The 12,546-nt window shown below is 39.9% G+C and overlaps 1 protein-coding gene across 2 annotated transcripts in view; it reads right to left on the minus strand.

The window, feature by feature from the left end:
* Positions 1 to 214: 214 nt before the first annotated feature.
* Positions 215 to 12,546, minus strand: part of LOC133447007 (short transient receptor potential channel 7-like) — a 59,344-nt gene continuing 47,012 nt past the window's right edge. For both annotated transcript variants that reach the window (XM_061725379.1, XM_061725378.1), the window contains 5 exons: positions 9,197 to 9,392; positions 8,824 to 9,045; positions 7,093 to 7,173; positions 6,121 to 6,196; positions 215 to 4,633 (listed from right to left, as the gene is read on the minus strand). In XM_061725379.1, coding sequence (XP_061581363.1) covers positions 4,461 to 4,633; positions 6,121 to 6,196; positions 7,093 to 7,173; positions 8,824 to 9,045; positions 9,197 to 9,392 — 748 coding nt within the window. In that variant the 3' untranslated portion in view covers positions 215 to 4,460. The remainder of the gene's footprint in view (positions 4,634 to 6,120; positions 6,197 to 7,092; positions 7,174 to 8,823; positions 9,046 to 9,196; positions 9,393 to 12,546) is intronic.

A 12,546-nucleotide genomic window follows, 5' to 3' on the forward strand; every position in this document is an offset into this window, starting at 1 on the left:
ATGTGCATCTTTGTGTTGTGCTGTAGCAATCAAATTTTTGCACTGCAGCACCTGTCATGATCTGACTGGTGCAGTTGGGGAAGAACACTGAATACTTACACTAATTAGATGTCACAAACACAAACCTACAAAATACATCAATAATGAGGAAACCAGTTTAGAGTGAATCTATTTAATTTAAGGATTAAAAATAAGACAATATATAGTACAAGATTTCTGTTTACTCAATATGTCCTGTGAACAAGTTAAAAATAAAGCATTTCAGGTAAATTGTCATTGTTGGAACCGATACACCTTCTCCGGGAGTCATTTTATTGTTTTTTGTCATTCCGCACAAGAACAGCTCTGACATGTGATATAGATGAAAAAAGTCCCAAGTTGAAGTCAAATTACTTGCGTATGAGAATACTAGACAATAAATAACAGTTGTGTATCTGGAAAAAAAACTCTGTTACTTGGTGTGAAACCATCAGATAAAATGCTAACGTTAATTATGTTAATAAATATGCTTGGGGTTGCTATTGTTTGTGGAATATTTTTAACTCTACGAACTTCTATTATTAATGCATTTATTAAGCAACGTAATCACTTCACAGTTCTGCAAGTTGATGGTTTACTTCAAAAGATGAAGACAGTATAAAAAAAGATGCTAATCTTTGATATTGTCACAACAGGAGATGTCACTCTAATTTCCTGTCAGTTGTGGTAGGAGCTAATAATAATAATTTGATAAAATTCATAAAAATAAAAAAAGGAAAAGGAAAAAAAACTGTCAATGTTTTGGTGTTTAAGTTTTAAAATACTACTATTTTGTCTCATCAAATTAATTTTAAAGAGACTTGCAGGACTGTTAGATATAATTACATTTTTCAATATATTTCTACAATTCAACAGCTTTTTTGACATGCTCACACTGTAATTATAAGTGTCTATTAGGCTAAAGATGTTCACGAAAGTCTCGGCCAGTTGGAGAAAGAAGTGTAAATGTGGGACGATGTGGGGAAAAAAAGAAAATCAGGATCTTTTCAAACTTTCTTTGAGCCTCATTTTGCAAGGTTTTCACATTCTAATTTTTGAGGGGACCAAGGTCCAACATTTTCACTTTACTGTGTTGTCAGCCCTTGAAAATGATATGATTACAATTTCAGTCATTTGCACAACTGAAATGCGAAGAAATGCAAAAAGAGAAAGTTGAAATGCTTCTTCTTCAACTCTTTTCAGTCATGGGATGCAAAAAAAGGTGTCATTTTTTTAATGCAACAATTTTCAGTCATTTTGACTGTTACTTTTATTCAAACATACATGGGGTGTTAAAAGAAGTGGGTATAATATCAAAGTTCCTGTAGAGTCAAAGTATTTCTGTCATACTGCCATAACAACTGGCCAGATGACAGCAGCTAAAGATGCCTCCTTTTTACATGCTTCAGCTTTTGGAACAGGGACTCTGATTGGCTTTTCACTCGCAATGTTTTTATTAAACTCAAAGACATGAAAATTGTTGTCCCAGGATATAAAGCGTGTCTGCTGTCTCTGCTGCGTGGATGTGATCTGTGTCAGACAGAGAAGGCAAAAACATCTCCAGCTGCATGTGTTGACACCAAACCCAGCAAAGTTTAGACTTGCACCATTTTAGAAGTAAAGTATCAACATTGGTGCTACCAACCTGGAGAGCTTTATCTTTCCATTCGTTACTGAAAAGCACCAGGATGCTCATTCAGACATGACAGCGACACAGTAGCTTCAGTTGTTGCCATATTAATGGAAAATGGGTCATGTCTGAAAAAAAGCTTTTTAATAACAATCTGAGCATGTCAAAAGCAAATATAACAACTTTTAATTTTCTGTGCATCATTGACCCGTGTAATAACATTGCAGTTGTTTAATGGGTGCCAGTCATAGCATTATCATCCATTATGGATTCGACAGGAAAAGAAAACATGTTATAAGTCATTTTCAGTAAATACAAATGGAAATAGGGTAGAGCCTTTAAAAAAATCACAATTTCTCCTTTACTATGTATGTTTTGCTTTCAACTCCCATACTAGGCTGTATTCACATAAAGAGTAATTAACATGACTGATTCCTAAAGCCAACATCATCTTTAGTATCCCCTTTTATGTCAACATTCATGTAATGACTGGTAAAGATACACACAAAGATCCCATTGTTTTGGCACATAAACAGAAAGTTAAATTGTGTAGTTTTGGATTCATACTCTTGAGTTTATTTTGAAGTTTATATTTTTATTATTTATTTAATTGCAGCTGTCATTCAGCTGTGAGCCATGCAGCACCATGTCAGTCAAATCACTGACAAAGTCTCAATAATGTGCAGCAGTGTATAAATAGGACTCCAGGGACAAATGAGAACATAAATATGACTCCACACAGTTTCTGCAGAATCCATCGTTTTAGAAAAATCACTTCCTGAATACAGTCATGTGGAAAAGGAGGTAGACCCATATTCGGTTTTATAATTCCAGGCATCAGGGGATAGTAAAAAGTAATCAATTTATTGATAATTAAATTCAAATGAAGCTGAGATGCAATTAACTTGAATAAGATTTAGCTGTCACATCTTTGTGGAATGATATTTCTGCCCAACGTGGCTTCAGTTTGCCCTTTTCAGGTCCCAGCGCAGTATTTGAGTCAGGTTGAGGTCTGGACTTGGCTGGACTGACTGCACCATTGCAACATTTTTTTTTTTTTTTACAGTTATTGTGCGGTCAATTTTCTGATGTGATTGGAAACATTGTCCAGTTGTGTAACCAAGTTTCAGTCAAGCTGTCAGACAAATAGCCTCCCTTTCCATCCCAGACCACTTTGGGATAAAGAGGAGTAAATGGATGATTTGAAGTGTGCAAGGTGCTCAGCTCCTATGCTTCTTAAGTAAGCTAGAATCATCATCTCTCCATCATTATGCTTGACATTTGGTGCAAGGTGTACTAATGCCCTGTGTTTGGTTTTATCCGAGCACTGCCCATACGTCTCCTCTTTGGTCTTTGCTCCTGGCAGCACGGATTGTTCCGAAGCAGCTCTACAAGCTTAAACTGTGTTGCCAAGTTCTTTTCTTCAAAGAGTGCAAACCTGTCCAGTCTTTTTGTAATTGTTCTCTCATTAATTTCAACATTTAACAAGTTAACTGAGACCTGTAGTTTCAGATGTAGCTTGGTTGGATTATTTTGATGCATGCACGTCCTAACATAAAATCCTAAAACTGACAGAGGGTGCACTTTATTTTTCACATGACTGAATATCTCATATCACAGATGGCACTGCTTGACCTCATCAATACTCTTGATTTGACATCTGTAAGTACGACTCATCTAGAGCAATTTACTTTTCATTTACTGTGTCATAAAAACTGTTGAAATGTTGGTTCAGTGTTTTATAAATATGTATTGGATCTAAATTTCAAACAAGGAATCGTGGAAAAGGAATTCTAGGAATTTTTTTGCTTGTTTTTGTAAATCTTTTATGTCGTTGCCATCCATGACTTACCCCTTCTTACATTTCTTGTGGCATAAATTAGGTAAAAGAGAAGCTATCTGGAGAGATTTTTATTGCCCTCTTTTGGAACACAATATTTCCTACTGACACAGATGCCTTACAGGATTACTGAGCGCCTCAAACACATGGCGCTCTGTGGGCAATGAGAAAGCACAGTAGGTTTCTCAAAGATACAGGAGGATAACATTTATTTTTTTAGCAGTTTCTTTAATGACTTTGATATTATAGATTGTGCATTTTAAGTGGAAATGCCTTAATTAGACGGCCTAGTTTATAAAGGTGTGTGCATTATCTTGACAGACATTACTGCTTCTTCTGACAAAGTGAAGACACAGAAGCAAAGCCAGCCTCTCTGGTGTGACTAACAGCGGCAATTTCTGAGATATCGCTCCTTTTCATCCCCCACCCCCTCCAGCCTCTCTCTGTGTCATCCCGTTGTTGGGTTTCCCTCCCTCCTCCAAGCTGACGATACACTGATATCGCCTGGCATGGGCTGTGCGTCCCTCATTGCTGTGCTGCATCGCTCTCGTGCCCTCTGGTGCCACTTCATATCTCCTCATACTTGTGTTCTCCTCCTCTAACGTCTCCCTTTGCCTCCCCCTCAGCCTACAAGCCTCGTTCTTCCTCGTTCTCCTCTCGCTCCCTGAAGACATTGCCTATAATTAGAATTTAACTGTCAACACAAAAGCCCTCTTGTTGAGTTTACTTCACCTTTGACTATTTAACCTCCTGCTCACTTGCTGTTGCATTTTTCTTTTAACGTTCCTCCATACTGTAATTAGTCTTTGTGCATACCAAACTAAGTTAGCAAATTTTCTAGCTCTTAAGCTTCTACTATTCTCCGTTCACCTTGTCCATTCAGATAAACATCCCCAGTGTATTTTCTCTCCCCCCCTATCAAGGTTGTGAAAAATACCTGGCCTTATCCTGCTTTTTGCCCCAACTTCCTCTTTATTTCAACCCCTCCTCCTCTTGGAAGACCTGTCGGTGTCTCACGGTGTTCTTGCCAAACTTGTCGCCGAGTTGCTGTATGAGCAGAGCCAGCTCTCCAGCAGCCTGGGACTTCTCCTCCAGCAGTTCATAGCGGAGGCTGGAAATGTCCTGCTTGATTTCCTTCAGCTCACCTACAACACAGCCACAAGGAAACAAAAAGAAAACGTGAGAGCATGAAGAAATAAATACAGAGATGAATGCGGATCGCAGTGTACAGTGCTCTCCGAGGTTTTCCGAGACATATTTTAATATTACTTAATATGTGCTTCCTCATAAATCAATACACCAGTCCCTGCTGTGACACAGCCAACATGTTTTTATTTTTATGTGTAAATAATTATATGAGATCCAATATTTTATTTGTATGATATTCGTAAACTTTGCACATATTTCGACTGAAAGGTTTTTAATTGCACTTGTATTTGTGGATTGATCCTACAAGCCTTGCAAATCCTTCTCCAGGGAAGATTTTTCCATTCTTTGCAACATAAACATTCAACCTCAGCCAGGTTGGATTTGTTCTGTGTTTTTCTTCATGTAAATTGTTTCATTTTTTCTCCACTAGTCTCCCCATGACTGATAAAGAAAGAAGAAAATATCCTCGGAACGGTGCCGTTGTCACTGTGTGTCATTCTCTGGTATTAACCAGGTGATGCTGAGTGCCTGGTTGCCTCTACAAAACCGTTGGGGACTGTAACCAGTGAGTTTGATGTTTATCTCACAATCCAAGTGTTATTCAGGTGTCATTTGACAGATTTTCAGCCAGCTGTCATGTGCCTTTTAACTTCTTCTGTCTGGCTGTCGGACCACAAAGGACTAATTAGTGGAGCGCTGAACTGAGGTTTGTCCTTTTCTGATTTTCTCTCATCTCCACAAAGAAACTCTGGATCTTCAGATCACTGGTTAACTGTGTGATTGTGACACTTCTTCATGATTAGGCCATTAGGTGGACAGCTTTCCTCCATTTCACAAGGATGAAGGCTGATTAATCAATGGAATCGTAAAAATGCAGCAGGAAAATCTCGTGTCTGTCAGGTCTACAGACCATTCTCATATAGACTGCTACGTGCTGTCCAAATCCTGTCCATTAAACCGAGTCAGTGTAGGATACAAAAAATTATATCCAGTTAGATAGCTGGGGGAGGTTCCTCTTCCCTGTCACCTCTTACCCTTTGAACGTTAAAGACTAAACTGAATTGATTCTTTGCAAATGGACCGAAAATAACGCTAAACATAAAGTTATACAGAACAGGAGTAGATGGATAAATGAAATTAGATTTATATCAAACTTGACAGACAATCTCCTTAAACTACCTTTTAAATTAGTATGATGTGAATAAAACAGAATTAAAAAAAATTAATGAATTCAAACTGAATCCTATGAAGACGCAAGCACTGAAATATTATAAGTTAAGTTTGAAGTATAAAAGTCTAAGCTATAAATGTCAAGTCACAGGACATTTGTCAGTGACACGTGTGAGTAAGCGTTCCGCACAAGTTTGTACAGCATGTATCCAGGCATGAACTTCCTTTAAAGTCAGTTCCAGACACACAAACACGCATCTATACCACAGTAAGTACTCAAGGACAAGTTTTTATTGTAAAAAAGAATCCTTACCCTCATTGACTTCATCGCTCTCTTTATCCACTTGAGCTTTCAGCACATAACGCTTTATCAGGCGTTTCATGATGTTCTAAAAGCAGGATGGAAAGAGGAAGATTAAGTAGAAATGTTGAGACAAGGTGAGGCCAAACACAAAATGATGCTGCCAGTGGGATGTACATACACATGCACACTGTTACATGGTTATGATAATGTATACATATGATAATAACCTGCCATGGTATTATTGATATTAAGCACTAATCTATGTCCAGTAATGTTGCAGCTGTTGCCAGGGCTCAAGCGATCGACCACTGTATGTGCACGTTCTGGATATGAGTCGATATCCATCACCAAGCACACAGTGCACGTACAGGGCAGACAGTATCCCTGATCAAGTCTTTTCTCACCACTACATGCCGGAGTATGAGTGTATGTTGGTTGGCACAAATACTCACAACAATGGACAATAATGGAGGTTACCTTCCCCTTAATGGGACATTGAAAAACAAACTAATTATGAGTATTTCTCCCCCTCAGTGAAATACTTTAAGCAACTGTGCTGTGCTTTGCACCGGTCTAACCCCAAAGAGCTAATTAGATTAAAATGCCAGCCTCACTCTGTTGCCCTCCCTCTGTCTTTGCATTAGAACTTGTTAAATTCCTTCCCTTCTATCATTTCCATCTAATGGTCCCCTGTCAATCACACATCCCCACCCCTTCCTTTCCTTTCCTTTCCTTTCCTTTCCTTTCCTTTCCTTTCCTTTCCTTTCCTTTCCTTTCCTTTCCTTTCCTCTTGTCATCCTGTCATCACCCTCCAGCCAACTCCATTCTCTGCCTCTGTTCTGCTATTTGTCATGTTTCATATATTCCTGAGCCTTTTTGTCTGACTTTTCATCCTTCTTGACTGTTTAGATTTCCAATTTCTATCTAATATACATACCAGTTGTCTTTTCCTCTATGCTTTTGATTCTGTTGCAGTCTCACCTGATATCTGGTCGGGTGTTTTCTGGATTTTCGGTGGATGAACTCTTCTCCTGGGTGCGTATTAGTCCTTAAGCGTTCATCCTAACAACAAACAAAAGCAAAACAGACGGTTCAGTGAAATGGATCTGAAACGATGGTAAAGGAGGTTCTATACTATCAAAAGTGAAACAACAGAAGCAGGTTTTTGTGTTTGTAAGGCTCAGATGTAACCTCTTTATTTCACCAGTTGCTTTTCTTTGCTTTACTTTGTAGCACGTGTGTCATTTTGACACTGAAGTGTAAAAAAGAGTTTTAACTTATGCGTGCAAACATGAAGCCAGTCAGCTGCTACTTGCTAACACACACACTGTTTCTGGTCATCAGGGGAGGATATCCAAACTTCAAATTTGAAAGATCAAATCTCCTTGCTGTGCTTTAAGATCTATAGTCTCCATCAATAACCTGCCTCGGGGACCGATTTAAATATTAAAATTCCTTGCTTTTTGGCACTGCAGTCATTATCCATACTGATTTCATCCAGGGTGAAAACAAAAAACTGCTGGAGCATGAACTTTCGCCTGCAGGCAGACACAAATAGCACCACTTATGACTTATCAATCCCAGACAGGAAAATTAAAAAAAACAACATCACCAGAAGCTTAGTTAGTTACCATTAAATACACACATCCCACTCATTAAAATACAATGTCTTATCTTTATTAGCATATGCTGCTTTGAAACTAACATAATAAGCTTTTCTTTTTTCAAAAAGTAGAAGCGCATGCACATACGCGCATGCGAATTACAAAACAAAATCACTGGTTCAGAAACTCTGCACCCTCATTTTTAAACCTCACCTGACATTCTGGGCACTGCACCGTGGTCTAGTGTGAGTTTATGCATCAATCGCCTGTTGCGGATGCTTGTCTCTGCCTCAATTAAACAGCTGCAGAGAATTTCAGGCACTCACAGAGGCAGCAGTGTGTAACCCATCTTGTCCCCGTTGAAATCTGTCCGGGTATTTGAGCAGACACAGACAAAAGCAATCGTCTGGCTAATAGCTCAGCTGAGGGGAGCCTTTCCAGCTGAGGAATCACGCAAAACAAACACCGGCCAGTGCTCCAGCTCTGTCTCAGACATTGTATGTGGTTTACGTCAGTCAGAACTTTCTTTTTGGTTTAGAGGGATGGTCCATGAGAGGGAGGGACGTGGGAAAACTTTACCTGCATCCATGGTCGTAAATTATCTTAACTACAAGTCCAGTTCATGACTTGGTACTCATGAAACACAAGTGAACCAAGGTCTATGCATAAAAGCAACTCCAGTGAAGATCGAGGTAGTGGGAGCTGATGTCCTTTGCTTGTCAAATCCACATGAGAAAATCAAGTATATGCAATTCAATCAAAACCAAGCACTTGGGTATAATGAATTTCATTGTATCAGGGTGTTTTTTTTGTTTTTGTTTCGATTTTAAGCCAGAACATTCATTTATGTGTCTAAGAACCATGCTTTAAGCTGAATAAGAAGGAAGAAGAACAATTTGTCTCCATATGAATTATCGCCGGAACAGTAAAATGAAAATGTAGGAACAGCACATAACAAAAAAAAGAAAAGAGAACAGACAGTCATTTTCTGGAAGGAGACACATCTCATCTGCCCTGGAAACTCTCAGACGTTCTGAAAACCACAGCAGGCCTGACCTGACCTCAGATAAGTGGATGATGATAGAGGTAGAACAGACCAATCACCGACCTTGGCTTGAGAGTTAAGCATGCCCAGCTCCAGCTCGTTGTTACGGCGACGGCTGCTGGCCTTGCAGAGGTGTATTAGGCAAGACTTGATGCGGAGGACAAGATAGTAGAAAGACTTCGGACTGGGAACCAAGTTGAAAGGGGCAGGTAGGGTGCGGCCTTCATCAAAATAGGAGAGCCACAACTTGGCACGGGCAAACTTCCACTCCACGTCAGCATCCTCCTGCAGAGACAAAACACTGTATTGATCTTTCACAGCTTGTGGCATTTATAAGTCACGCTCTAAATCTCTCGCAGACAGAGGGATGATCCTAGCTGATCCTTATTGACTTGTTGACAGCATTGTGCCCTTTCTCAGTTGACTGACCGCTTACCTCTATCTCCTGGTACGAGCTGTTGATCATGGCAATGAGCATGTTGAGAAGAACAACCACCATGGTGACATTATAGACTCCATACAGCACATAGCCAATGTTCTCGATGAACTTATGGTCATATTTTAGCACCACTGAGATCACTTCAGACAAGCCAAAAATCGACCAGAAAAGAGTCTTGAAGCTCTCCTCCACCCTGCAGGAAAAGAGACAGAGAATGACGTAGTGAGTGATCCACAGATGACCGAGACAAGAGACATAAGAGAGCACAGTGTTAGCCAGTTTTCTTTTTCACAAACAAACAAACAAAAACAAATCAGAGAGTGCATCTCTAAACTTGAAGGATTGAGCTGAACATTTTTTTTAACTAATTTGCATCATTTCAAGCAGCACAATGTAACTTTTCCACCTTAATCTAATATTTCCAGAGTCATTGTGATGGTACATCAACTTCCAACAGGTTTAATGACACCTCTGTTATGGTCTGAGGGGTCTGTATCGCCTTCACTGGCACTATGTAACTTTGAGGTGGATGGTAGGAACCCTGCCACACTACTGGTAAAGCACTACCGCTTTTCTCCAAAGGAGCCGCCAAACTCAACAAAAGCTGAAAGTTACATTGTGCTGCTTTAACAGATCATCTGGTATATAAAACCCAGGGGCCTCATTTATAAAGCTTGCATGCGCACAAAACAGGGCTTGAAAGATGCGCACGCCACCTTCTACGCAAAGGTTGGGATTAAAAAAAAAACTGAAAAATGTGCATATCTTTACGCAAACTTTGATCCTAGCGCATGAATATTTAGAAGATATAGGGAACTGGCGACGCAGGCGGTGAGGTGGTGAAATGAAGCCAGATTCATGTCATACTTTTAATGTCATCACATATCAGACTTATAATATAATAGCGCTGATCGTGTCCCTCTGTGTTTGAAGCACAGCGTCAGTCACTCGGCCACTTTCAGGTGCCCCATGCGCTTGGGACGCTCTGGTGCTGCTGCTGTTGCAGCCGCGGTGCAGGACACGCCGTGCCGGGAACATCCTCGTCACCCACCGCTTCCAACTGTAGACTGACTGAGGACATAACAATAAGTGCCGGGGCACTCTCCACTTGGCCTCCACCTTCAGATCGCACCACTTCTTTTTTATTTCTGCCACAGATCTGTCCGTGGCACTCACGGCGTTTAGCGCAGCAACGACGTGCTGCCACTCACTCGCTTTCTTTTTGTTAGTGATGCCACTACTGTGACCACCAAATAATGTCGTTTTCCTGGCTTCCACCTCATCCACAACATCTCGATCTCGGTCTCGGACTGCAGGCAGGCACTGCGCATGATCAGCAGGCTCATTTATATGCAAATACAGTCATGAAGTAGTTTGCATTCACCATTCATGGTAGAAAGTGGGCGTGTAGAGGGCGGGGTATGAGGCGAATTCACGTGCGCAACCTTCCAGCTGGACTGTGATTTATAAAGCGAACATTGCGTGCAGATGTGCGTGCACACGGTTTTATAAATCAGGATTTTGAGCGCACGTACACTTTTAGTATGAATCCTACGCACTCTTTTATAAATGAGGCCCCAGGTCATTAAGTCTTTGTGATGTCTTGACCACAGCAGCACAGCTAACTGAAACACATTCAGCATTTGTTTGACCTGAAATCAATACATTCAAGATCGTTTTGGAGTTCTTCCTATATGAAGAAGAAGCAAATTCTGTCCCGAGGTAACCGATTACTGCATAAGCGTCCACACACACGCACACCAAACAGTCTGGTAAGATTTTTTTGGTTTCATTAAAGTCACAAATGACTTACTTGACTTAAGACTTTGCTCCTCTAGGGTGCATAGGTCGTTGACAAATGTCCTCCATTTCACTCGGCTAGTCACAAATACTTTATGTAAACACTTTATTATTTATTATATTTCATCTTTTTTATTAAGTTTTGGCAATAAGTCAACTAATTGGGTGCACACATTTAGTTGACTAATTTATTTTGTCACTTTGTTGATTTTCTTATTCTTTAAGTAATACATCTTTCTTTGAGTTGCCAGTTCTGGAGAGACTGCGGTGAAGGGGAAGTTGCAAGGCCTGTTGAAAAGAATCCCAGCTGCTACAAATTTGTTCAAAATTTGTTTTCCTTTATTTGGGGAGTTTAGTTGTTTAGATTAGTTTCCTGATGGGTTACTGTTTAGTACTGTATAGATGAGTATAGTTTTTTGTTGTAATTTGTTAAGTAGATTATGTTTCCCACTTTTGGGTCAAAATGGCCTGATCAGCCAGTGTATATATGTCTCCCACATGGCCTCTTTTATGACTCCAAAAATGTCTTTGTTCTTTTTTTGATTTTTTTTGCAAATAAATGTTAAAAAATCTTTTTCTAAGTCCTCTTTGCTGCTCTGATTTTTTTGGCTCGGTCCCTGACAGTCCCTTACATCCATAGAATGCACATTTTCAAAAATTCATTGTGCTTAAATCACAGTCTTTTATTGAATGCCATGAAATACATTTCCCACCCCTGGGGCTACAATTCTAGTACTTCTTAAGCTTTACTTGCCTTTTCTTTTGACCTTTAAGAATTATAAATAAGGCCTAAAAAATGTGTAATTTAAATTCGTGGCTTGCTTTCATTCAAATGAGTCCACAGTGAAGAGATGCAGTGTGTTTGTGGGCTGTGGGGTTGTGGAAGGGAGCCAGAAACAAGGCAAAACAGGAAAATTCTCCATGACCTGTGAACATTGATATTCAGATGCACATCTGTTAGGGCCCGTGATGATGGAAGGGGGGGTCATAGTGGGAGGGAGGACTGCTTGGACTGCTGGAGGGGCTGAAGGTGAGAGACTGTTAGGGGAGACGATCTGTGGCTTCTTAAACCGAGTCTGTCTTTTAAATAAATTCCATTCGAAGATTCAAAGACAGTGTTTTATTGGCATGCAGAAAGCTTGTTGATAGCACAGAGGGAAAGAAAAAAATCCTCTGACATGCATTAAAAGGCAGAGACAGACAGAAGCAGACACAGAAGACTGTGTGTGTTCACTATCTAACACACATAAGAACAGAGCCTCCTCCGGACGCTTCAGCTTTTCAACTTTGCAAGAAGAAAGAAAATTCTACTCTTTAATCTTCAACACCATATCTATGGGTTTGTTTCTCACTTCGGGAAAGGAAAACTAAAACATTATCGGTCTGTGTCCAACACCTACATTGTGTTGTCTTACAACATTTTCAGCTTTAATAAACCTGCCCGTTGCTTATTAAACATGTCTTTCTCTATAGTTATGAGCTGAGAGACATTTCCCAGGACTTCAAAGACGCATGAAATAGATTTCTCATTTTCATACTTCTGGAGC

This window comes from Cololabis saira, chromosome 7, assembly GCF_033807715.1.
Source record: "Cololabis saira isolate AMF1-May2022 chromosome 7, fColSai1.1, whole genome shotgun sequence".
Classification (NCBI taxonomy): domain Eukaryota; kingdom Metazoa; phylum Chordata; class Actinopteri; order Beloniformes; family Belonidae; genus Cololabis; species Cololabis saira.